Here is a 27,228-nt window from a genome sequence, read left to right as displayed (position 1 = left end):
CTCCGAAATACTGCCTGTACCACGTGCCACGCCAGAGAGGCAACGGGAGATTAGGGAGGTTAATAAGTGGCTCAAGAATTGGTGTAGGAAGGAGAGGTTTGGGTTCCTGCAGAACTGGGCCGACTTCTCAGTTGGCTACAGGCTCTACGCTAGGGATGGACTGCACCTCAATGGGGAAGGTGCAGCTGTGCTGGGGGAGAAAATGGCTAGAAGGTTGGAGGAGTGTTTAAACTAGGGATTGGGGGGGAGGGTATTCATTTTATAGGCGGGGAAGATAGTGCAGACAGAGACCTGGGCACAAATAAGGAAGTTGGGGGTGGCGGTGGCATGGGGGGTGGGGTTAGAACAGTTAATAATTTAAGAAAGAGTAGAGGTACAGAGAGGAACATCAAGTGCATGTATACTAATGCCAGAAGCCTCGCCAACAAAATGGACGAATTAGAACTAATGTTGTTGGAGCATAATTATGACATGGTGGGGATATCTGAAACGTGGCTGGATGAGAGCCATGACTGGGCTGTTAACTTGCAGGGCTATAGCCTGTTCAGAAATGACCGTACAGATAAGCGAGGGGGTGGGGTGTGTCTATATGTAAAATCGTCCTTAAAACCCATCCGGCGTGATAATATAGGTGAATTTAATGAAAATGTAGAATCCCTGTGGGTGGAGATAAGGGGAGGGGGAAAAATAATAAATTACTGATAGGGGTTTGTTATAAATCTCCAAAAATAATGGAAGCAATGGAGAATATCCTCGTAAAGCAAATAGATGAAGCTGCGACTCAAGGAGAAGTCATTATTATGGGGGACTTCAACTACCCTGAAATAGATTGGGGAACAGAAACCTGCAGTTCCAGCAAAGGTAATCGGTTTTTGACAACTATGAGAGACAATTACCTTTCACAACTGGTTCAGGACCCAACAAGAAGGGGGGCACTGCTAGACCTAATATTAACCAACAGGCCAGACCGCATAGCAAATATAAGGGTTGGGGGTTACTTGGGAAATAGCGATCACAAAATAATAAGTTTTCATGTATCCTTTAATAAGATGTGTAGTAGAGGGGTTACAAGGACACTAAACTTCAGGAGGGCAAATTTCCAACGGATGAGAGAGGATCTTGGTGCAATTAAATGGGACGATATCCTGAGACACAAAAATACACAAAGAAAATGGGAGACGTTTATTAACATCCTGGATAGAACCTGTGCACAGTATATACCGTATGGGAATAAACATACTAGGAATAGGAGGAAACCAATATGGCTAAATAGAGCTGTAAGGGGCGCAATAAGTGACAAAAAGAAAGCATTTAGAGAATTAAAGGAAGTAGGTAGTGAGGAGGCATTAAATAAATACAAAAAATTAAATAAATTCTGTAAAAAGCAAATCAAGGCAGCAAAGATTGAGACAGAGAGACTAATTGCCAGAGAGAGTAAAAATAATCCCAAAATATTCTTTAACTACATAAATAGTAAGAAACTAAAAAATGATAGTGTTGGCCCCCTTAAAAATAGTCTGGGTGAAATGGTGGATGAGGATGAGGAAAAAGCCAATATGCTAAATGACTTTTTTTCATCAGTATTTACACAAGAAAATTCCATGGCAGACAAAATGACTAGTGATAAAAATTCCCCATTAAATGTCACCTGCTTAACCCAGCAGGAAGTGCGGCGGCGTCTAAAAATCACTAAAATTGACAAATCTCCGGGACCGGATGGGATACACCCTCGAGTACTGCAGAAATTAAGTACAGTCATTGATAGACCATTATTTTTAATCTTTAAAGACTCCATAATAACAGGGTCTGTACCACAGGACTGGCGTATAGCAAATGTGGTGCCAATTTTCAAAAAGGGGACAAAAACTGAACTCGGAAATTATAGGCCAGTAAGCTTAACCTCTACTGTGGGTAAAATCCTGGAGGGCATTCTAAGGGATGCTACACTGGAGTATCTGAAGAGGAATAACCTCATGACCCAGTATCAGCACGGGTTTACTAGGGACCGTTCATGTCAGACTAATTTGATCAGTTTCTATGAAGAGGTAAGTTCCTGACTGGACCAAAGGAACCCAGTAGATGTAGTGTATATGGACTTTTCAAAAGCTTTTGATACGGTGCCACACAAAAGGTTGATACATAAAATGAGAATAATGGGGATAGGGGAAAATATGTGTAAGTGGGTTGAGAGCTGGCTCAGGGATAGGAAACAAAGGGTGGTTATTAATGGAGCACACTCGGACTGGGTAGCGGTTAGCAGTGGGGTACCACAGGGGTCAGTATTGGGCCCTCTTCTTTTTAACATATTTATTAATGACCTTGTAGGGGGCATTCAGAGTAGAATTTCAATATTTGCAGATGACACTAAACTCTGCAGGGTAATCAATACAGAGGAGGACAATTTTATATTACAGGATGATTTATGTAAACTAGAAGCTTGGGCTGATAAATGGCAAATGAGCTTTAATGGGGATAAATGTAAGGTCATGCACTTGGGTAGAAGTAATAAGATGTATAATTATGTGCTTAATTCTAAAACTCTGGGCAAAACCGTCAATGAAAAAGACCTGGGTGTATGGGTGGATGACAAACTCATATTCAGTGGCCAGTGTCAGGCAGCTGCTACAAAGGCAAATAAAATAATGGGATTCATTAAAAGAGGCATAGATGCTCATGAGGAGAATATAATTTTACCTCTATACAAGTCACTAGTTCGACCACACTTAGAATACTGTGCACAGTTCTGGTCTCCGGTGTATAAGAAAGACATAGCTGAACTAGAGCGGGTGCAGAGAAGAGCGACCAAGGTTATTAGAGGACTGGGGGGTCTGCAATACCAAGATAGGTTATTACACTTGGGGCTATTTAGTTTGGAAAAACGAAGGCTAAGGGGTGATCTTATTTTAATGTATAAATATATGAGGGGACAGTACAAAGACCTTTTTGATGATCTTTTTAATCATAGACCTGAAACAGGGACAAGGGGGCATCCTCTACGTTTGGAGGAAAAAAGGTTTAAGCATAATAACAGGCGCGGATTCTTTACTGTAAGAGCAGTGAGACTATGGAACTCTCTGCCGTATGATGTTGTAATGAGTGATTCATTACTTAAATTTAAGAGGGGACTGGATACATTTCTGGAAAAGTATAATGTTACAGGTTATATACACTAGATTCCTTGATAGGGCATTGATCCAGGGAACTAGTCTGATTGCCGTATGTGGAGTCGGGAAGGAATTTTTTTCCCTAATGTGGAGCTTACTCTTTGCCGCATGGGTTTTTTTTGCCTTCCTCTGGATCTACATGTTAGGGCAAGTTAGGTTAGGCTATGGGTTGAACTAGATGGACTTAAAGTCTTCCTTCAACCTTAATAACTATGTAACTATGTAACTCTAATTAAAGAATCAATTTTTTCTGAGTTGAAAAAAAAAAGTTACTTACCCTTTGCATAACAAATTGTCTATTAAAAAATGGGCAGCACTCTGAAGGCATCCAAGTACTATCTAATTTTTTTCATGGAGACAGATTTTTCATTGGTGATTTTGATCCGAAAATTGCAGGAATACATGGACATTGATAGCGCTCTGTAGACTAGAATACTGAAAAATAGGAACTTTGAACTTGTAAAAAACAGGCGTTTAAACGAGGCCTTAAAATTAGGTGAAAATGAATAGTGATGAGCGCAAGTGCTCATTACTCGAGTTTGCCCTAGGTGCTCGGGTATGCACTGAGTATCCCAGAAGCACGAGTCCCCGCGGCCGAATGTTTTTGCTGCTGTTAGACAGTATTGTGGCCAGGGGCGTAACTACCACGGTCGCAGCAGTCGCCATTGCGACCGGGCCCGGGGTAGTCAGGGGCCCCGGCAGATCAGATGCACGCCGACACCAGCAAAAAGTTAAAAACTGTTGCCGTGCAGGTGATTCGTCCCGCACGGCAACAGACAGACCTGCCCTCCACCTGACCTGCCGGGCGCACACATCAGATCAGCAGCCGAAGCCTGGTCTGAAAGGAAGAGCTGAAGATCCTGTGGTGACGTCATCACTATCATAGGTCTTTCACCATTTATCAGCTCCGCCTCCTGATCACATGACGATGACATCACCACAGGTCCTTCAGCTCTCAGCAGCTCAGTCCTGGTTGTGTGCAGCGCGTGTTCTCTGGTATCAACCAGCAGCAGATTTCCGGTTCCTGCTGTTCTGGTGAGATATGGAGACGGGCAGAATGTGGAGATGGATGGGGCAGAATGCGGAGACGGATGGGGCAGAATGCGGAGACGGATGGGGCAGAATGCGGAGACGGATGGGGCAGAATGCGGAGACAGATGGGGCAGAATGCGGAGACGGATGGGGCAGAATGTGGAGGTAGATGGGGCAGGATGTGGATTTGGGTGGAAAATGTTTTGGTGGGGGGGCCCCATTTGAAAGTTAGCACCGGGGCCCATAACTTTGTAGTTACGCCACTGATTGTGGCTGTCTAATAACCGCGACACGTGGCTACGGTACGGGGACACGAACATGTCACTCGAGCACCCGCGATACTCCGTGCATACCTAGCACCTAGGCCAAACTCTAGTAACGAGCACTTGCGCTCATCATCACTAATGATGAACAATAAATATTGTAGCATTCAGATTAAAAAGAAAATAAAACATTTCAGATGATGTTTAATACCTGGCAGCACTAAATTTGATAAGCTGATCAGGCAGATATGTGCAAGGTAGACATATTTAGTTACAATTAAATCCCTCATTTTCTCTGTGGATTATTTGACCTAATCAAGTGCAGCCCTCAATGGATATTAATTTCACAATGTGGCTACATTATTGTAGAAGTACTGACCTACATGTCAGTACTTTACCTGCAGGAAATTTATAAAGGATTCAGCTTTCTTGGCTTTATATTTGTAGCCAATTTCATATTTTTACAAGATTAAGGTTTCTTACTACTTGCTCATTTTAAATATTTTTGCGTCATTCAGTGGCATATCTAATAGAACCAATCACTAGCAAACAAAATAACGTGTCACATTCAATAAGGTCACTTGATTAAGGGCTGACATACATAGAAATATGCTGAAAATAACTATTCGAGGATTATGACTTAGGCCGGCTTCACACTTGTGAGTTTTACGGACATAAGAGCGCAGAAACTACGTCCGTAAAAATCGCAAAACATACGGCACAATTATTCTCTATGCCCCTGCTCCTATCTGCCGTATTTTACTGATCAGTATTATACGGCTTTCTACGGCCGTACAAAATCGCAGCATGCTGCGTTTGTCACCGTACTGCGCAAGAAATACGCCAATGAAAGTCTATGGAAGCGTGAAAAATACGGATTACACACAGACGAGCAGTGTGACTTGCGAGAAATACGCAGCGCTGTTAGAGAGAAAAGCCGGTAATTCAGTGCGGTGTACAGTAAAATCACACTGACAGCTTACAGTCCAATAGGTAGAATAAATGTGTACACATAGAATAGGTATATATATATATATATATATATATATATATATATATATATGTCAGTGAGACACATATATGTATATATATTAATATTTATTCCAGCGCTATACAGCTTGAAAGCCGGTAATTCAATTACCGGCTTTTTCTTTCTCCTTCCTAAACCCGACATGATTTGAGACATGATTTGAGAGCAGAGGCGCCCTCTGCTGGATGTTCATAGATCATGGGAACTTACCTAGAAAGCTCCCAGGCTCCCAGCTCCCAGGCTTTCGAGGAAAGTTCCCACGATCTATGAACATCCAGCAGAGGGCGCCTCACCGCAAATAAAGCTAAATATAGATCATTGATCTATATTTAGCCTCATTCCCCGGGGTTTTGCAGCAAGGAGCAGCCTGCATTAGCGGAACTCCTTGCTGCAAAATGTTTTAACCCCTTCAGAAGGATTTACATCGTTGGACGTTACAGATCTGCGGAGGGTAAGTATATTGTTGGTTTATTATGTTTTTTCTTTCACAGAACGAGGGTCTTCAGTGACTGGATTGGGCGTAGAATAAAATACTCCAACAACCATTGTTTTTATTTCATTAAAATAATTTCAAATAATGTGTTTGTGTTTTTTTAACCCTTTACTAGTATAGGATTAATAATGGATAGGTGTCATAATTGACGCCTCTCCATTATTAATTAGGCTTAATGTCACCTTACAATAGCAAGGTGGCATTAACCCTTCATTACCCCATATCCCACCGCTACACGGGAATGGGAAGAGAGTGGCCAAGTGCCAGAATAGGCGCATCTTCCAGATGTGCCTTTTCTGGGGTGGCTGGGGGCAGGTGTTTTTAGCCAGCCAGTTTTTCCGCCATTTAACCCTTTATTTTAAGAGCTAGAACGGCCAAATTTTGCAGATACACACTACTGACATTAGTAGTGTGGAATCTGCAAAAAAAATGAAGAGAAGACATGGTTTACTGTATGTAAACCATGTCTCAAATCATGTCGGGTTTTAGGAAGGAGAAAGAAAAAGCCGGTAATTGAATTACCGGCTTTCAAGCTCTATAGCGCTGGAAAAAATATTAATATATCTACATATATGTGTCTACTGACATATATATATATATATATATATATATATATATATATATATATATATATATATATATATATATATATATATATATATATATATAGACAGTATATATATATATTTTTTTCTTTTTGGGACACATGGATCACTTCTATAGCGGTATGTTGGTTTTGCAAGCCTGCGAGAAAACCACGCAGTACGGATGCCATACGGATTACATACGGAGGATGCCATGCGCAAAAAACGCTGACACACCCTGCCTACAGAGGAGCTACGGACCACTATTTTCGGGACATTTCAGCGTATTACGGCCGTAATATACGGACCGTATTTTCATATGCTGAGTGTGAAGCCGGCCTTAGACAAACATACTCTAAAAATCTAAAAGCCTTGATTGTAGTGATTTTAGGCCTCACAGCTAGTTTTTCAGCACAAAAGCATCTTAGAGTGTGTGTAAATCAACAGGAGCATGTGCCATAGATGAAATTGGTAGCATACTTCAGATCGCCCATCACTCGGCAAGCACACGGAAGAAGTACTAAGGTTGTGTCTTTCATTGATCCTGTGTGCAAGTGTAGGTTTGCTCGCAGGCTTTTTCTAGAAACAATCATACATAATTAGATAGGAAACTCAGCTATGCGGTACATTTAATTGTAGCAGTGACAGATACATTTGGGATGTGTACCAACACATCAACAATTTGGAAGGTGTCATTGATAGAATGATGACTTTATAAAATAAAGCTGTGAAAATATTTGGTGTATGTAGAAGACCTCTGGCAAATCTCCTACACAGCAATACAGTGATGTGAACCAAAATCTTGCACACAGTGATATGCTTTAAAGGGGTGGTCTGAAGGCAAAGTAATTTTGCTGATAACTCCCTAACTATTTGATGCTATAATCTAAGCTACTTTCTAATATACTTGCTTTAAGCATTCCCTACAATTCCCTAACTACACTGTAACAGCTTTTGTATGTTTTTCCTTACTTCCAGTGTGATGTCGATTTATTTGAGTATTCCAGTGCATGCTGGGATACTGAAACAAAGCATCATCAGAGGGCAGAGACCAGTGATGTCACTTGCATGGGCGGAGCTAGTCTTCTGCACTGTCGGGTATAATGACACCACTCTGTTCCCGACTTATTACTATTCATCTAAACAGGGGAGACAGCGCACTGCGCACATTGCATGGGGAGGACAGCAGGGATGGCACCGCCCCTGAAAGGAGTGTCAATGATGGCGCTTTGTTTCAGCGAGGGGGCAGGGGCAGTGACAGTGACTGCAGGCTCTGTCCTTTGCTCTGATGAACCTTCATTTGAGTATCTCAGCATGCACCGGCAGGCTTGGACTGGCCCATAGGTAACACGGGAAACCCCCGGCGTGCAGATCTGGGCCCCCACCCCACTGTATTGGCAGTACTTGGCATAATTCACTTGATTCACTCTACAGAAAAAAGCAGCATTTCATCATTCATTAAACAAACTACCCAGTTTATTATTATATAGAGATATAGGTAAATGTGTGAGGGCAGTGTAATATTTGTATGCAGGTGAAAAGTGGGCCCCCAAAGTCAATGTTACTGGTGGACCCTTGTCTCCCCAGTCTGACACTGTGCACCGGGATACTCAAACGAGTCATCATCACAATACAATACAATAGCTAGTGTAGTTAGGGAACAGTAGAACATTTTTAAAGAAAGTATATAAGAAAACAGATTAGATTATAGCATCAAATAGATAGGGAGTTAGGAGCAAAATTACTTTGCCTTCTGACCACCTCTTTAAGTTATCTTTCTCTTTATTCTAAGAGACGTCCAAATTTTTAAATAACAGCTGCAAAGCAAAAGCAAACTATAACCAAGAATCAAGAGCATTCTGTGAGTATGTACAGAGAGGCCATACTGGGCCCCTGGCCATAAAGGAAGGCCGACATGATGAGGTTAATGCGGGTCACATGTAAAGCGCCATGGAATAAATGGCGCTATAACAATAAATAATAATAATAATAATAGTATAAAGGGAGCTTGGTAGTTTACTGGGAAAATTATGGTTAATAAAGAGCAGAGGTGGAGCTGGGTTAAAGCAAGGGCGAGGAGGGGTCAGAGGTGTATATAAGGGATATCCATTTTACTAGGGGCAACCATTTTATGCACCCAGCAGTAGTGGAAAAACCTCCCACCTTCCCTTCCTTATTTATATATTATGTATCATGGATACAATTTTTCAGGTTTTTGGTAAAGATGGGGTTATTGTAAGTTTGTATTTGTTTATTATTTCAGGTATTATAATATGCAAAATATCATAGCAGTACAGCATGGGAGGGAGGGCCTTGAAGATGGTGGAGTTGGTTAATGGTGCATCGGTTTGGGGGATTTCAGGAGGTTGTGGACCTCCCAAGGTGGATTTAAGTGGACAGGTGTTTAAATAGTCCCAGAGAAGGGGTTAAAGGAACGGTTAGTGGTTATGGACATTGGCCAGGTTAGTTAACAGGTGGTGTATAGCATATTGTGAACGGTTAAGCAAATTGAAGATTAAATAATCTCTAAAAGGCCTAAAGGTAAAGATTACATGTTTCCTTTGTATTTTAGGCAAAAAAAATATATATTGACATTTTTTACATTTTAAAAAAGGCAAAATGGAAAATGGTCCGATGCAGAAATGTAGTCAACCTTCGGAAATTTGTGTGCTCAGATAACTGTTAGGGTTATGGCTTGTTCAGTATCATCGTTCGGAAAGGCCAGGTACTGCAAATTTCCAAGCTTTATGAAAAAACAATAAACCTACAAAAAGGGCACCGGAGATAAATGCTCCGCCATAATACATATGATAGACAAGGGGCTCCTCTCTCCACACACGGCTGCAGGTTGGTACTCCCTGTACGTACCTTCTCATCAGTGGTATGCAGGCATATTTTAGGTTTCACCTATTTAACTATATGGGATTTTCCATTTGTGATTGATCTATGCCCAAGGTCTTGGTAAGCATGAGCCATATAGTATACCCTGCTACATCAAGCTTACACTAGGCACTTTACTGGTACCTCTCAGTATATATATTATTGCACTAGGCACTTTATGTGATAATCTCCTGCATGCCTTGTACCTCCCTGCATTAGCACTTTACCTGTGAGCATTTATTATTATATTTATTGCTTTTGGTTACCACTTGTTCGGCCATTCATTTATAATACATCAGTATGGTTCCCATTGTCTGCACTACGCATTATGTATTACCCTATTGACTGATGTATGTTACTTGTGTGCATACTTACACTCGTGGTATCAGTACAATTGACTATTTTTGCTCTTTAGTGTAACATCACGTCCGTGTGTGGCACTAGTGTCGCCTTTTCATTTTTTTCATTGCATCTTCTTACTTGGTTTCTATTCGTATTTTTTGTACTTTTTATATGGTTCTTTAATAAAATTGTTAAATTTTAAGCTCTAGTGTCCATTCCTCTTTCGGTTGTCTATTTATAAAAAAACAGCCTCCTCTAACCTTGTACCTAAAAACAGCATCCATGGGTTCTTCTAAGCAGCTGTCGATCACTCAGGAGAAGCTTAAAAGATGATAGCAAATTGTTTATAAGTTGCCCTTTCCTCGGCTCAAAATGTAATTAAGAAATGGCAGCTAATAGGAATAGTGGAGGTCAAGATAAGGTCTGGAAGACCAAGGAAAATTTCAGGGATAGCTGCTCATAGGATTGCTAGAGAAGCAAATCAGAATCCCTGCTTGACTTTAAAAGACCTGTTTCCAAGGTTTCCAGCACAAATTACAACTAGCTGTTGTACCAGATAAGAATAAAAATGAGTGGTTTTATCCTGTCAGGTCCCCATGCCTTCAACCCAGCAGCATTCACTTATGTATGAGTAAATTCTTTGCCTAGCCATTCCTGTATAAAGTTTTTTTTTGTAAAAATTAGGTGTAAAAAAAACATTAATATTGTCCCCATTTCCTATGCTAATTAGGGTTTTGACTAGTATATGGGGCGTTAGTTTTCCAAGACTAGTCAGCCCTCTTTCCATGTTATCACACCACAGTGGGCATGATAACATAATTTGCAGGAGCTGGCGTCATCAACAGCTTGTGCAAATCTCGCACACTCGCTCCGCACATTTCAGCAGCGTCACTGCGCCTTTTTAGCCGTTGTATTCTTCCAGACTTCAGAGGCGCAGTGCGCATGACCAGAAGTTCAGAAGATGCTGCTAGGTAGGAGGGCATGGGGGACCTCACAGTTTCCCTTCAAATGATTAATATTCTATAATCCCAACCAGTGTAATTTATTTAGTCCAAATGTTAACAAGTCCATCCAACACATTTCATCAGCTTGTAAATAGAGAAAAAAAGACCATTTGTTATAGACTATTTCACTTTCTAGCATTGTGAAACATGTGAGAATGTGCTGAACCCAAGGAAAACACCTGTAATCAATTGTGGGTTAAATACAAGTGAGCCAAACCACAATTGCCTTTATGGAAAATAAGTGGGTATTTGTAGAGTCAGATTTGAGAAGAAACTAAATCCCTAAGTAGAAATTATTGTAGAAAACACACTAGTATCAGGGGAGCTTTTTTTATTACCATAAAATTAATTTTATACAGATAAAATACAAATTACAATAAAAATAAAGTATTCATAAAGACTACTTGCTGCCTCTGTGTAGCATCAAATTATTTTTAGAAGCAATGTTAATAGGAGAGAAAACTTCCAAAAATTAGCATTCAATGAAGTATAAAATGGGAAATACATAAACAGACAATCCTTTCCATGCAGCACTACTATCCAAAAACACCAATTTTAAACCTTATAGGCCTCGAGTCATCAAGACCTGTCTGATGAGGGGGCGACTGTCTCTTAGGCTACATTCATACTAGCATACCGGGCTTTGCGGATGGCTGCGTACTTCCTCCCAGAAGCTCCGCCCACTTCCGCACTTCTTCCATTTAGGTCCACCTACTTCTACATGCGTCCTGTGTACCTATCTTTAACATTGACTGCGCAGGACAGTTGCACTCCTTAGCGGTCGGCGCGTTCGTGAAAACTACGCATCCGCATACATCTGCATGTCCTGAGTACCCAATGTTAAAGAAAAGTACATTCATGCAGAAGTAGGCGGACGTAAACAGAAGAAGTGCAGAAGTGGGCGGAGCTTCAGGGAGGAAGTCCACAGACGTCCACAAAGCCCCGATATGCAAGTGTGAACGTAGCCTTAATGAATCAGAAGCATCTGAGAAGTGGCGTGTCCCTTGCCACAAATCTTACTCCAGTGAGATATCTGGCATAAAGTATGCCACTTCTCATCACGAGTTAGATGGGATTTGGTGTAATTTTGAGAGGAGCTAGGGGAAACTGTAGTGAATACGGCCAAAGTGGCAACATTTTTGCGCAATTCTGCATTGAGCAAATATTTGTGACATTTAATAAAATTGTTTAACATCGACTGAGAACTTGTACTATTTTTTTGAATTTTGAAACCTCATCAGCAACTTGATTTATGTGACTAACACAAGAGATTCCGAATATAACATGATGTAAATGGGGAATTAATGGCGCTATATAAGCAAGTAAAATAATAATAATCGTCAAGGAAAACAGCCGGGAAGAGGGGTCACACAGATCCCACTGCTGCCAATTGTCAAGGGAATGCAACTCTGCTGCCTCCAAACATCAGGACAATTACTCAAGTGGTTGCTTCAACAACTAGGCCGGGTATTGGGAAGCTCACAGTGAGTTTATGGTGTATCCACCACCAATTCAAAATCATGGAATATACCCTGATACAATCACTGTCACCTTCACAGTAACAAAAGGAACTACTAGCTGCCACCACTAATAGTTTATGCAGGCCGAATGGACACCTGTCACACGGGAGTGTGGTTTACAGAGCAAGAGGAACAGAGCTATTCAATTTTACATATTTAATCCAGAAAGGTAGGCAGTGTTTATAAAGAAAATACATATATATATATACAATTACATACTTCTTACAAAATTATATGAAGTATATATTACAGTTGTGCTCAAAAGTTTACATACCCCAGCAGAATTTTTGCTGTTTTGTCCTTTTTTCAGAGAATATGAGTGATATCACCAAAACTTTTTCTCTACTCATGGTTAGTGGTTGGGTGAAGCCATTTATTGTCAAACTACTATGTTTTCTCTTTTTAAATCAAAATGACAGGTGACAGTTGCCAAGTACTGCTGGAGAATGAAATTTCCATCTCCAAAAAGATGGTCGGCAGAGGGAAGCATGAAATGCTCTAAAATTTCCTGGTAGATGACTATGCTGACTCTGGTCTTGATAAAACACAGTGGACCTGCACCAGCAGATAACATGGCTCCCCAAACCATCACTGATTGTGGAAACTTCACACTAGACCTCAAGCAGCTTGGATTGTGTGCCTCTCCACTCGTCCTCCAAACTATGGGACCTTGATTTCCAAATGAAATGCAAACTTTACTTTCATCTGAAAACAACACCTTGAACCATTGAGCAACAGTACAGTTCTTTCCCTCCCTGGTCCAGGTAAGACGCTTCTGACGTTGTCTATTGGTCATGAGTGGCTTGACAGAAGGAATGCGACATTTGTAGCCCATGTCCTGGATACATCATTGTGTGGTGGTTCTTGAAGCAATGACTCCAGCAGCTGTCCACTGCTTGTGAATCTCCCCCAAATTTTTGAATGGCCTTTTCTTAACAGTCCTTTGAAGGCTGTCGTTATCCCTGTTGCTTGTACACCTTTTTCTACCACACTTTTTCTTTCCACTCAACTTTCCATTAATATGCTTGGGTACAGCACTCTGAACAGCCAGCTTCTTTAGCAATGACCTTTTGTGACTTTCCCTACGTGTGGAGTGTGCTAATGACTGCCTTCTGGACATCTGTCAAGTCAGCAGCCTTCCCCATTGTGGATTGCAGAGCCTACTGAAACAGACTAAGGGACTTTTTTAAAATGCTTAGGAAGCCTTTGCAGGTGTTGTTTGGTAATTATTCTAATTTATTGAGATAATGACTTTTGGGTTTTCATTGGCAGTAAGTCATAATCATCAATATTCACAGAAATAAACACTTGAAATAGATCACTTTGTAATAATTTGTATATATGAGTTTCACCAGTGGCGTAACTTGAAACTCAAGATTTAAAATATATAGGGGCCCCGTTGGAGCTTTCGCATCGGGGCCCCTATATATTTTAAATCTTTAATAACAATAGTCTTTTTCTGTAGGCCAAAGGGACTTTTAGGGCCCTCTAGGCTCCAGGGCCTGGGTGCGATTGCAACCCCTGCACCTGTTGTAGTTATACCCCCGAGTTTCACGTTTTGTATTGAAGAACTGAAATAAATTAACTTTTTGATGATATTCTAATTTTGTGAGAAGCAGCTGTACATATAGCTTATACATTCAAGGAGAGATAGTTTCTCTCTCTGTCACTTCACCGAGAGTCTTTTTATCGTTACTATTCATTACACCAGTCAATACCAGAGAGCATATGGGACAGTATATAGGACAGTCAGGCCAATATTGCGAGTCCTAACACTACTGAACCAAGCAAGCGTAAGGACCTTTGACGCGGGTTGGGAGCTTGCATATCTTGGAAAAATATCAACTAATACCTCACATATTTTTATATGTATTTTCTGTACTTTATTTTTTAGGGTGCAGCTGGGCTCATTTGCTCTTGTAAACTGTGGTGTCTGTTCACATGGGATGCATTTGGATATCGATGGGCAGCCCGCCTGATGAAATAGTATGGGTGTCACAAATAGGCTGTTCCCCTCGATGCTGTGCATCACCTGTATGTGAACAGCACCCCATACAAGCCTCTAGTGTGCATCAATATAACAAGCAACCACCCCGTCCATGGATTGGCAGGTCGAGACTGGTTGTCTCATTGGTAATTTTGCACCTGTGCTTCTGCCAGCATAACTACATGGGTCCACTGCATCCTGATAGTGCATTTGTTTGGAGGCCTGGGCAGGTAAACATCACTGCCTTTTTTCTGCTTTTTTTGAAAGAAGCTACTATGTCTGATGAAATAATATAATACTATCCTGCATATTTTATTGTGATGTCTGTCGCTTTATAACCTCAATAAGTCTTGTAAGTATTTTGCATGTTGAACTGGATGTAATATTGTTTCTTGTTTTCATTTTACATTTTGCCCCTCCGATATTAGCAATCACATATTTGGCACCTGATGAGTTAACTTTAGGTTGGTGGGTGTTATCAGAGAGTTTTCACTGGAGGCGGGCACTTCTATTCCCTGTATGAGTTACTGACTGATCACACCCACTTGGCCTTAAATAAAGTTAATATATTATGCACCAAATACATTGATTGCTAATATTTTCACAAAGGAGTGGAAAAATGAAAAAATAACAAAAATGTTGTATTCCTCTCTGCAGCCACTATTACATCTTGTGTCCAGTTCATCATGAAACATTTGGAGAAAGATCCTCTTTAAAATGAAGACCAGCATTTATTGAAAGCTACCTTTTGATGTATTTTAAAATTATAAACCAAAATTGCGCAATTTCTTTTTTTTTTATAGGGACTATTCAGCATATATTCCATTATTATATTATTTTGAAAGTAAGGAGAATAGGTAACATGTGGAGATAAGAGTAAAGAGTAATACTCACATTTAAAGCATTCTTGGCAGCTTCTGCTTCTGATCTGCTATCAAAGCTTACAAAACCAACAGGCTGTCGGAAAAAAAGAACTTGGCATTAAATGTGTATTGAAGTATAACATGAAAAAATGGTACTTTAATTTGCTCAGTATGTGACAACTATTTATGCATCCAGTTTATTGAAGGAGTAGAAGTTATTCCCAAAAAAGATGTCTAAACCTAGAATTAAGCTTTCTTCACAAGCAGTGCTCATCTTGTCCATGGCTTGTGTGTCATTCAACCTTTTTACAATAAAAATGTAGATTTGTGAATGAAATTCGCGCTGCTGAATAAGATGTAAGACCAGATATATTCGAAATGAAAGAGTGGTTTTATTCAACGTGACACACATGTGGTTGTGTCCTGAGGAAGAAGTCATCTGAACTTCGAAACGCGTTGAATAAAACCACTATCTTTCACTTCGATTATATCTGGTCCTACAACTTATTCAGCAGCGCGGATTTCATTCACAAATCTCCATTTTTATTGTATCTGATACAGTCAGTAGCTGACCCATGGATCTGCTGCAGCTGACATCTCTATTAAGATCTATTCGCCTTGTTAATAGATCTATCAGGTTAGTATACACCATGTTCCAAATTATTATGCAAATTATATTTTTCTCGGATTTTCCTAAATGGTCGGTGCAAATGACAGTCAGTCTAATAAAAGTCATCAACCGTTAGAGTATACATCGGATTTTATTGAAGAAAGCTCCCAATGATAACAGTATAATCTCCAAAATGAATAAAAACTCAAAATGCACTGTTCGAAATTATTAGGCACAGTAGAATTTCTAAACATTTGATATGTTTAAAAGAATTTGCAGCATTAGGAGGTCACATTCACTGAACAAAAAAGCTATTTAACTCCAAAGCATCCTAACAGACCAAGTTACGTGTTAACATAGGAACCCTTCTTTGATATCACCTTCACAATTCTTGGATCCATTGAACTTGTGAGTTTTTGGAGAGTTTCTGCTTGTATTTGTTTGCATGAAGTCCGAATAGCCTCCCAGAGCTGCTGTTTTGATGTGAACTGCCTCCCACCCTCATAGATCTTTTGCTTGATGATAATTCAAAGGTTCTTTATAGGGTTGAGGTCAGGGGAAGATGGTGGCCACACCATGAGTTTATCTCCTTTTATACCCATAGCAGCCAATGACTCAGAGGTATTCTTTGCAGCATGAGATGGTGCACTGTCATGCATGAAGATGATTTTGCTCCTGAAGGCACGTTTCTGCTTTTTGTACCATGGAAGAAAGTTGTCAGTCAGAAACTCTATATACTTTGCAGAGGTCATTTTCATACCTTCAGGAACCTTAAAGGGCCCTACCAGCTGTTTCCCAATAATTCCGGCCCAAAACATGACTCCTCCACCTCCTTGCTGATGTCGCAGCCTTGTTGGGACATGGTGGCCATCCACCAACCATCCACTACTCCATCCATCTGGACCATCCACCGTTGCTCGACACTCATCAGTAAACAAGACTGTTTGAAAATTAGTCTTCATGTATGTCTGGGCCCACTGCAACCGTTTCTGCTTGTGAACACTGTTTAGGGGTGACCGAATAGTAGGTTTATGCACCACAGCAAGCCTTTGAAGGATGCTAAACCTTGAGGTTCGAGGGACTCCAGAGGCACCAGCAGCTTCAAATATCTGTTTGCTGGTTTGTAATGGCTTTTTAGCAGCTGCTCTCTTAATCCGATGACCTTGTCTGGCAGAAACTTTCCTCATTCTGCCTTTATCAGCAGGAACACGTCTGTGCTCAGAATCAGCCACAAATCTCTTAACAGTACGATGATCCCGCTTAAGTTTTCGGGAAATATCTAATGTTTTCATCCCTTGACCAAGCCATTGCACTATTTGATGCTTTTCGGCAGCAGAGAGATCCTTTTTCTTTCCCATGTTACTTGAAAACTGTGGCCTGCTTAATAATGTGGAACATCATTTTTAAGTGGTTTTCCTTTAATTAGAATCACCTGGAAAACTAATTATTATGTGTTTAAGTTTGATTTCAGTGATCCATTAAGCCCTGAGACACAATACCATCCATGAGTTTATTTGAAGAACAAAACAAATAAATCTTTATGACACTTAAATCCAATTTGCATAATAATTTGGAACACAGTGTTATCTGAATGCATCAATTTATTACCCATTGGACAGTGGCGTAACTACAAAGTGAGGGGCCCCGATGCGAACTTTGAAATGGGGCCCCCCCCGCGCCAAAATATTTCCCACCGAAATTCACATTTTCCCTATTCATTTCGCACACTATAGTCGTGTTGCAATGTTGTGTAGTCTGACCTAATACTGCCCTGTACTCGCTGAGAAAAATGATTTTATAACTAACATGTCCCTATAGTAATATGTCCTCCCTCGCTCTAATTCCAAGCGCACTCCTGGCGTTTGAACTCTGTGTGCTGTTTCTTCCTGGTATGACGCTGCAGTGCGTCATTTCCAGACCTGTGCAGTGTGGGGGTGTATTGGGTGTACTGGTCGGCTCCGGAGCATGCGCACTGCACATTCTGACACTGGCAAGTACACGCAATACTCCCCCACAGTGCACATGCTGGGCTCTGCCCACAGCCCGTACACACACGGCTTCGCTCCGAGAACTCGTACACACACGGCTCTGCTCTGTACACCTTGAACACACGGCTTCGCTCCGAGAACTCCGTACACCTTGTACACACGCGGCTCCGCTCCCTACACCTTGTACACACGCGGCTCCGCTCCCTACACCTTGTACACACGCGGCTCCGCTCCCTACACCTTGTACACACGCGGCTCCGCTCCCTACACCTTGTACACACGCGGCTCCGCTCCCTACACCTTGTACACACGCGGCTCCGCTCCCTACACCTTGTACACACGCGGCTCCGCTCCCTACACCTTGTACACACGCGGCTCCGCTCCCTACACCTTGTACACACGCGGCTCCGCTCCCTACACCTTGTACACACGCGGCTCCGCTCCCTACACCTTGTACACACGCGGCTCCGCTCCCTACACCTTGTACACACGCGGCTCCGCTCCATACACTTTGTACACACGCGGCTCCGCTCCATACACCTTGTACACACGCGGCTCCGCTCCATACACCTTGTACACACGCGGCTCCGCTCCATACACCTCTTACACACGCGGCTCCGCTCCATACACCTCTTAAACACGCAGCACCACTCCATACACCCCATACATACACGAATCCGCTCACCTCTTTCACCCACGGCTCAGCTTTGTACACCTCGTACACACCTGACTCCGCTCCGTACACCTTGCTCCACTACACACATACACGGCTCCGCTCTCTACACCTTGTACACACACGGCTCTGTTACATAAACATCCCCTCATTCAGCACCATGACAATCAAGCACAGCAGAGTCCTGCATACACTGAGGCCACTGATCATGTGACCCCTGACTCCTCCCCTCCTGTGACCTCATCACAGGTCCTGTGCGCATAGAACAGGTGTGTGTGTGTGTGTGTGTGTGTGTGTGTGTGTGTGTGTGTGTGTGTGTGTGTGTGTCAGGTGTAAGCAGCACATCACTCACCAGCTAATGCCTGCCATCTCTCCAGCTTCAGTCAGTGACACGCACAGCCCTTCTGCTAGGTCACATGTCCTTCACGGACACGCCCACTCGCCGCACACTGCTGAAAGTCTGGGGAAGCTGTGGGCGTGGCCAGCAGGATGCGTGCGTGTCTTGTCTCCTTCCCCTGCTACTTGTTTGCTGGACTGGGCGGGCCCTGAAAACACTGTGGGCCCCGTCGCAGTCGCGACCCCTGCGACCGCAGTTGTTACGCCCCTGCCATTGGATAAGACCCTATGTGCGCTGATCTCTCCTTCTTCCTTGGATATACAACCCTTTCAAACAATTAAAGCCATCACTAAACAAACTGTGCATTTTATTAAATACATCTTAAACATGATGAGACTAGCGTACTTACTTTGAAAATCCATGTCATAATGACTCTACAACCCTGATATTAAGATGAGCACCCACCCAGCCGTTGACTGACAGCTGCAGTTTATACAGAACAGTGTGAGAACGTAACAGGGAGGAGAAACAGTGCGGAGAGATGCAGATTAACATTGAGTCATTTGGTTATGGATTGTTAAAGTACAGTAAATACTGCCTTCTTATTCTTGTTCAAAATCTATGTAATATTGTAGTATTGTAGTTTCTATTGTGATAGTCAATAATCACAATAGCTTCTTGAATTATCACTTTGAAAACACCTATCAATTATTTTCTATACTGAAATTGCAACCTAGCGCCAAAGCGTTGATGTACCTCACAGATCGGAAACTTGGCAACAGCTACATCTAGACAACCTTGATCCATGCAGGTCTGATTCCTATTTTAGGGAAATTTTCCCCTGAGAGTTTCTGATTATATGATATAACTGGATCGTAATTTAAATGAAGATGCAATTGTTCAGCATATGCTTTTTTGATCAATTTAAGAATGAATTTTATTAAGGCCTATAATTGAGCAGTGAAATTGAATATCATCTGAACAGTCTGTGCAGGCCAAGAACATTATTAGGAAATCTTTCAGTACGAAGTATATCTTTCCGTTATCTGATAGGAATAATGGATTTCTCTGAGTGAGCTGACTTAAGGTACAAAAGCTATCTAGGGACAAGGATGTATTCAATATTAAACCCTAGCAACATATGTGGCTGGAGTATGAGACGTTTCTCTTTCGCATATGTGTTTTATCTAGAGATGATGCAAATAGATTATCAGGACCTAGTCCAGCGGCTGGGTCAGTAATCTGTGGCCGGCAGATGGGAGCCCTGAGAACCCTCACTTATCTAACAGCAACCCATGCTCCATTTTTGATTAGCATGTGACATCATGCCAGGCCAGCTAATCAAAAGAAGAACAACGGATGACAGGAGTCAGTGCTCACACTATTCTAACAAACCCTAGTGATGGAGCAGTAGTGCACATGATCGATCTCTGCTCCTTGGACCCCCGATTGTTTGGATTGGTGGGGGCCACGGCAGTCAGAGATCATCATCCCAGCAACCATAATGTTATCCCGTGGATAAGGGATAGCTTTTAAACTTGAGAAAGCCCATTTGAGCCATTTGATGCCTTCCTTAGCTGTAAATATTAGGAGAAATTGAAAACGGAAATAGCTTTTTAATCGCTGTAGGCATAGAAAATGGTTTAAAGAGAGTCTCCTTTCACAGAAAGCGATGGCATATCATTAACATCTCCCATTACTTTCTAATCTTGAGGATAAAGAGCCTGCAGTGCTGCTATAATGCGGCGGTCCCTTCACAGTTTTTCCCTGCACAGTGGCCCTCTGATCACTTTTGCAGAGAATTGCAACACAACTTCATTCAAGTGGTTCGGTTCCCAGATCAGTTCCCTTCAAGCTCATGATGGTTGGGGTCCTGACTATTGAACAGCAATATTCCATAACCTTTTGCGATGCAATTATTAAATTATGTTACACATAGTTGCCCCAGGTACAGATTTTCATTTCTTAGATGCTGACGAAATACTTGACAAAAACACATAAGAAAAGGAGTCCAGATGATCGTCAATAAAGTAACAGGTTCCCTTTTTAGGTCTCATTCAGAAGTCTCTTCAAGTACATTATCTATCCATGTTTTTAACAGATAGAACATGCACTTATTATAATCTGTTCTCAAATCCGTGTTTTTTGTGGACAGTGTAAGCAAAAAAAAAGAAAAATCACAGGGTCATGTATTTGTAATTTAATTCCGTGACTTTGATAAAAAACAAACAAGTCCATGGGTTCAGTGTACAATCCATGTACTGTACGTGATCAGCATTGCAATGTACAGTGGCATGTAAAAGTTTGGGCACCCCTGGTGAAAATTACTGGTACTGTGACCAGTTAAGCCCATTGAAGATAGCCGAATTTTTACATGCCACTGTATAGGAGAAGATTTGCATTTAAAATTTAGTTTTTCATATGAGAAAATAACTGATGAAAACATGACACACTGACCAAACACTCAGTGATTTCTCTTGCATGCAAAAAAATAGTCCAAATTCTGAATAAAGCCTAAAGCTTGCCATATGCAGAGTTTCGGCTTGGTTGTTTGACTGGCTCTCCAAAATAGTCCAAATTCTGAATAAAGCCTAAAGCTTGCCATATGCAGAGTTTCGGCTTGGTTGTTTGACTGGCTCTCCAAAATAGTCCAAATTCTGAATAAAGCCTAAAGCTTGCCATATGCAGAGTTTTGGCTGGTCATTTGACTGGCTCTCCTATCAGAAGAGCTTGTTTGCCAAAGCATTCCCGTGAGCTCCATTTACTACATCAAGCGCCATCGCCAGTCACATCTTATCTCCACAAGAACAAAATGATCAGTAGTCCAATAGACATGCCACTTTTCTTTGCTGACAATAAGTTGTCCGGGGCTCCCATACAGATTAGACTAAGGCCGAATATGTTGATTTTGGCGGGTTCGGTCATTAGTCTAATTTGTGTGTATGTAGGAGGGTATAAGGTTCTTGTTTAGTTGGAGAGACTGGCAAAATAGCTTCTACGACAAGTGGAAAAAGCCATACAGAGCTTGCTCTATACAAATCGCTATTAAAGATTATGAATGAAAAAGAGTTGATCAACAGATCCCATTGGAGTCTAGTGTCTTGTTTCACTTTTTTACTGTGTTTTTATGCACGATGCCAAACATTTTGTTTTTTTCTTAGTTAATTGTACCTATAACCAGGCATAGCTAGCGGGATAAACAAGAAATCCAAAATCAGAAAAATTTGGCAGCTTTCTTCCTAGAACCGCAACACCCTAATAATATTGCTAGAGATGAGTGAAATCCCAAAATTTGTGTTTGAAGATTCACTCACCTTAACCAGCAGATTCGATTTGGCCAGAATAAGAAGCCGCCAAGGACTCGCTTTTCTGACTAGTTTCATGTGCAGCTTAGTCCTCCGTGACTTTTAAAGTATGGTTTTCTCCGACACACCGAAGTGTTTCTGAGTCAAATATACCTGTCTGAAATCATAGAGCCAGCATCCAATACATGCTGCCCGTGGTTCACTTGAACCCTCTGCCGGTCCTCAAAAGAAGAGAGAAAAAAGTGGCCTGCTGGCTGCCATTTTGTTGGATTGGTGCAAATCAAATCCCCAAAATTCGGGATTCATCTGAATGTAATGTATTTGGAAAATTTGTAATGAATTCGTTTAATTAGGAATCGATTCACTCATCTCTAGATATTACAGCTCAGTCTGATTCATTTCAAAGCAGCAGAACTGCAATACCAGCAGGCATGTTATTATAATCTTGCACAAGCATTATAAAATGAGTTTTACTTTGTACTCGCATTGCCCGCAATATACCTGCTTCATTATGTATACATGCATATTCATGACATGATTGCCTTTTCTTACCTGCTTTGATGTAAGTTTTATTAAAGAGCCTTCATAACCCTGCAAAAAAACAAAAGTTGGTGCATTTGAGCCCCATTCATGAAGTAGCCGTAAGGATTTAAAACAGAAGTCTTTTTACTGAAGGTAATGGGGCAAATAATTATTTACAAACAGCAGGAAACTGAGGTACAGGATTACACTCACGGTTGAGGATTGTTGTGTGTACACCTGCAGACAGGCAGATTTACTTAACCTCTGGTTATAATAAGTCTGAATATTTCTTCTTCAGCACTGTGCTCTGTTTCTGCCCTGAGGTATTTTTACCTTCCTCCTAGAGATGCAATGGCATAACTCCCAACCATCCTGGATCCAGCGGGACAGTCCCAATTTTGAGACTCTGTCACGCTGTCACGGCCGGGATCTTACTTTTCCAGCATCGCCTCAGACCAAATGTTCCTTCGCTTTAAACTGCTAGCATGATCACTTTCTGTGTCGGATCGGAGCAGATATTGCTCCTCTCTCCGAGGAGTGGCGTGCCGGAGTTGCAGCGATGTGAGAGGTCAGCGGCGCAGCGCAGCTGGATGACATCATTCAGTGCTGCGGGAGAGGAAGCTGCCAGTTGCTGTGAGGGAGCGTGGTGTGCGGTGAGACAGATGTGTGTGTGGGTGTGTGTGGCGATGGGGAAGGAAATGATGGGGGTGGGGAGAAGGCAATGATGGGGGTGTGAGGGCAATGATGAGGGTGGGGTAATTATGTGTGTCCATTATACTGTACACAGCATCATGTGGGGCTATTATACTGTACCCAGCATCATGTAGGGCCATTATACTGTACGAAGCATCATGTGGGGCCATTAATCTGTATGCAGCATCATGTGGGGCCATTATACTGCACGGCCAGCTCTACCCTCACCTACTGTATCCTCACCCATCCCTTGTAGATTGTGAGCCCTCGCGGGAAGGGTCCTCTCTCCTCCTGTACCAGTTGTGACTTGTATTGTTCAAGATTATTGTACTTGTTTTATTATGTATACCCCTCCTCACATGTAAAGTGCCATGGAATAAATGGCGCTATAATAATAAATAATAATAATAATAATACAGTGAGCAGCATCATGTGGGGCCATTATACTGTATGAAGCATCATATGAGGCCACTATACAGTATGCAACATCATGTGGGCCCATTATACTGTATGGAGCATCATGTTAGGCCATTATACTGTACTCAGCATCATGTGGCACCATTATACTGTACGCAGCTTCAAGTGGGGCCTGTTGTGAATTCTGTGGCTGAATTCACTTCTGTGGTCACAAGTGGTATTGCAGTCTCTGGGCTTCCTCCCTCAGGTGTTTTGGTGAGCTCGTTGGCTGCCTTGCTATTTAGCTCCACCTGAGTCTGTCTTCCTTGCTCCTTGTCAATGTTCCAGTGTTGGATCTGAGCTACTGCATCTTTCCTTGGGCCTGCTGCTCTGCTAGATAAGTGCTTCTAGTTTGTTTTCTGTTTTTTCTGTCCAGCTTGCTATTAACTTTTGCTGGAAGCTCTGAGAAGCAAAGGGGTGCACCGCCGTGCTGTTAGTTCGGCACGGTGGGTCTTTTTGCCCCTTTGCGTGGTTTTCGTTTTAGGGTTTTTTGTAGACTGCATAGTTCTCTTTGCTATCCTCGCTCTGTCTAGAATATCGGGCCTCACTTTGCTGAATCTATTTCATTCCTACGTTTGTCTTTTCATCTTGCTAACAGTCATTATATGTGGGGGGCTGCCTATTCCTTTGGGGTATTTCTCTGAGGTAAGTCAGGCTTGTATTTCTATCTTCAGGCTAGTCAGCTCCTCAGGCAGTGCCGAGTTGCATAGGTAGTGATAGGCACAATCCACTGCTGCTTATAGTTGTGTGAGGATAGATCAGGTACTGCAGTCTACAGAGATTCCACGTCTCAGAGCTCGTCCTATTGTTTTTGGTTATTGCCAGATCTCTGTATGTGCGCTGATTACTGCACGCTGTGTTGCCTGATTGCCAGCCATAACAGGGGCCATTATACAGTACCCAGCAAAATGTGGGGCCATTGTACTATACAAAGCATCATGTGAAGCCATTATACAGTATGCAGAATCATGTGGGGCCATTATACAGTATGGAGCAACATTCGTGGCCATTATACAGTATGGAGCATCATGTGTGGCCATTATACGGTAAGCAACATCATGTGGGGTCATTACACAATATGGAGCACTGTGTGGCCATTATACAGTTTTGAGAATCATGTGCGACCATTATACAGTATGGAGCACTGTGTGGCCATTTTTTCTGTATATAATTATTGTTTATGAAAGTGTGATCAGCAGTGCTAATTGGGTGTGGTTGGGGCGTGGATATGGGTGTGACTAGTTGTGAAGTGGGTGTGGTCAGGGGGCATGACCTAAAATTTGCAACGGTGCACTGTGTGCGCCACAAACTTTGTCCCTCTTTGCCTTCTTCAAAAGTTGGGAGGTATGCGACGGTAGTCTTCCTCATATGAAGACTATTAACTCCCCTTATGGTGTCAGTCCCCTTTTTAAGCAAAGCAGGCTACAAAATGGCTTCCTCGTCTCAAGATGTCCAACCACCAACTGCCACTTCAAATTAAAACTATCTCACAGGACTTGGCTCCTCCCCCTTCTATGTGACTGTAGAGCTGCAGTCATTGGCTGACTGCCCTGAGGTGTTTTTCCAGAACCTTCTACATATTAATACAGAGCTGGGTCACCTGATTGAGCCTGTGAGGAGAAGATTAACCCTTTTTGTGCTGCCTGTCAGCAGGTCTCACAATGTATTTAAAATGCACAGTCCACATAAAAATTCACAGCATTTATATGAAAACACACTATATATATATCTGGTATCCCATAGAAATGGGCACTTTGTGGGATACCCGAATATCACCAACTAGTCTCTGCCAGACAGGAATGAAGAGGCAGCGGCTCACCAGACTTAAGAGTAATACTAAGGACACAAGGCAGAATGCTGACAGGGAATATATTACAAATGCTCGACATTTTGCATCCTAGATACACACACAGATTATACAGAAAGCCCGGACAACCCATTTAACATTGGTATTTTTCAGTCCAGCTTTAGATGTGTATTTCTTAGCATTTTTTTGCAATAAAAAATGCTATGTCCAGATGTTAGCTGGCAATAAATTGGGAAAAATGTAATGCACAGAAAAGAATACATTAGTTTGTGCTTTTTTTTAAATTGCTTGATTAAAAAAATAAAAAACCCTAAAAATAAACCCGTCGAAAACTTGAAAATCATAAGATTTTTACAATCTTAAAAATATTGCCAAAAATAAGTTGCAGCATGGTGCAATTAACCCAGTGTTGTAAAGGTAACAATTACCTTAAATGGCCTGAATAATAAGTACAGCTCCCGTGGCTTTATGTCTAATGGCAATCCACTAACAAACAGCGTCCTGACCTATAAAAGACAAAAACAAGAAAAGGAAAAAAACATTAGTGATATTACCACTGGAGAAGATTTCATGCTTTTATTAGTGTGGGAATAGAAAAAAGAAAGAAATGAATTCAAGAGCCCAGAATAAGTGGAAGGAATATAACTTTATTGATATAATAAGATAAAATAAACATTAAAATGAGGTAGGGGTAGGAAATAACCAGCGGAGAAGCGGACACAACACACAAGGGACAAGAAAAATATTAATAAATATGTATGGACAATGGCAGCAGAGATAATATTATAACTGTGAAATCATTTAGAAAGTGCAAATGTGCAAAATTGCAGACAAATTGCCTGATAATATCAGTATATCAGTATATCATATACATAGTAATTATTACTGCAAAACCAGATATAATCATAAGGAACAAGCATATACAGGCATATACAATAAAAAAAACAATATAAACAATGAGAAGCGGGAAGGTGTCTGAAGTGCATGTGCAAATAATGCCTAGAAATGGAGAGCAGCAGGCAATATGGAATGAATCAGAGGACGGTGACACAAAATGTAATAATGCCCAACATATTTCTTATACAAATAGTCTGCTGCTATAGAGCTGGGCAAAGTGCAGCCTGCGGGCCACATCCGGCCCTCTGGCTATCTCTGTCCGGCCCGCGGATGGAGACAGCCGTGGGGCCGGAAATCAGAGGTCCACGGGCTGCACAATGCCCACCTGCTCGCTGTTTCCATCTGTGGCTCTGCACTGCGCCGCTGACTCCTTTGGTGGAGGAGGGGCCTCCGGCCACTTCCTCCACCAATCAGTGTGTGAAACAGCTGATACGATGATGTCATTTCATCGCGTCATATGTGTACTCTGGAGAGTCCATGCACTGGAGGCAAGGAGAGAAGCAGAGCGCCCTGGAATGGGACTGAGGTGAGTATGTGGTGTGTTATTTTTTTCTCATGTGTATGGGCTGTTTGGGTTGGACATGGGGAGGCTAAGAGGGTGACATGGTGCTGAACATGGGTCGTGTGACATGGTGCTGCACATGGGGGGTGACATGGTGCTGCACATGGGGTAAGTTGGTGCTGCACATGGGGGTGACATGCTGCTGAACATGTAGATGACATGGTGCACATGCTTCTGCATATGAGGGTGACATGCTGCACATGGTGCTTCCTATGA

The 27,228-nt window shown here is 41.9% G+C and overlaps 2 protein-coding genes across 4 annotated transcripts in view; one reads left to right on the top strand and one right to left on the bottom strand.

The window, feature by feature from the left end:
* The window catches only part of RBPMS (RNA binding protein, mRNA processing factor), a 321,546-nt gene that overhangs the window by 157,305 nt on the left and 137,013 nt on the right, over window positions 1-27,228 (bottom strand). For all 3 annotated transcript variants that reach the window (XM_069743137.1, XM_069743135.1, XM_069743136.1), the window contains exons 2-4: window positions 25,982-26,059; window positions 22,628-22,666; window positions 15,194-15,256 (exon numbers count right to left, since the gene is read on the bottom strand). In XM_069743137.1, coding sequence (XP_069599238.1) covers window positions 15,194-15,256; window positions 22,628-22,666; window positions 25,982-26,059 — 180 coding nt within the window. The remainder of the gene's footprint in view (window positions 1-15,193; window positions 15,257-22,627; window positions 22,667-25,981; window positions 26,060-27,228) is intronic.
* Window positions 1-27,228, top strand: part of LOC138652634 (endogenous retrovirus group PABLB member 1 Env polyprotein-like) — a 204,247-nt gene that overhangs the window by 140,310 nt on the left and 36,709 nt on the right. Inside the window, exon 2 of the mRNA XM_069743133.1 lies at window positions 12,732-13,076. The gene's annotated coding sequence lies outside the window, so the exon portion shown is untranslated. The remainder of the gene's footprint in view (window positions 1-12,731; window positions 13,077-27,228) is intronic.

Source organism: Ranitomeya imitator, chromosome 1 (genome assembly GCF_032444005.1).
Source record: "Ranitomeya imitator isolate aRanImi1 chromosome 1, aRanImi1.pri, whole genome shotgun sequence".
NCBI lineage: Eukaryota > Metazoa > Chordata > Amphibia > Anura > Dendrobatidae > Ranitomeya > Ranitomeya imitator.
Note: the sequence above shows the minus strand (reverse complement) of the source record. Positions and strands in the feature narration are given on the sequence as shown.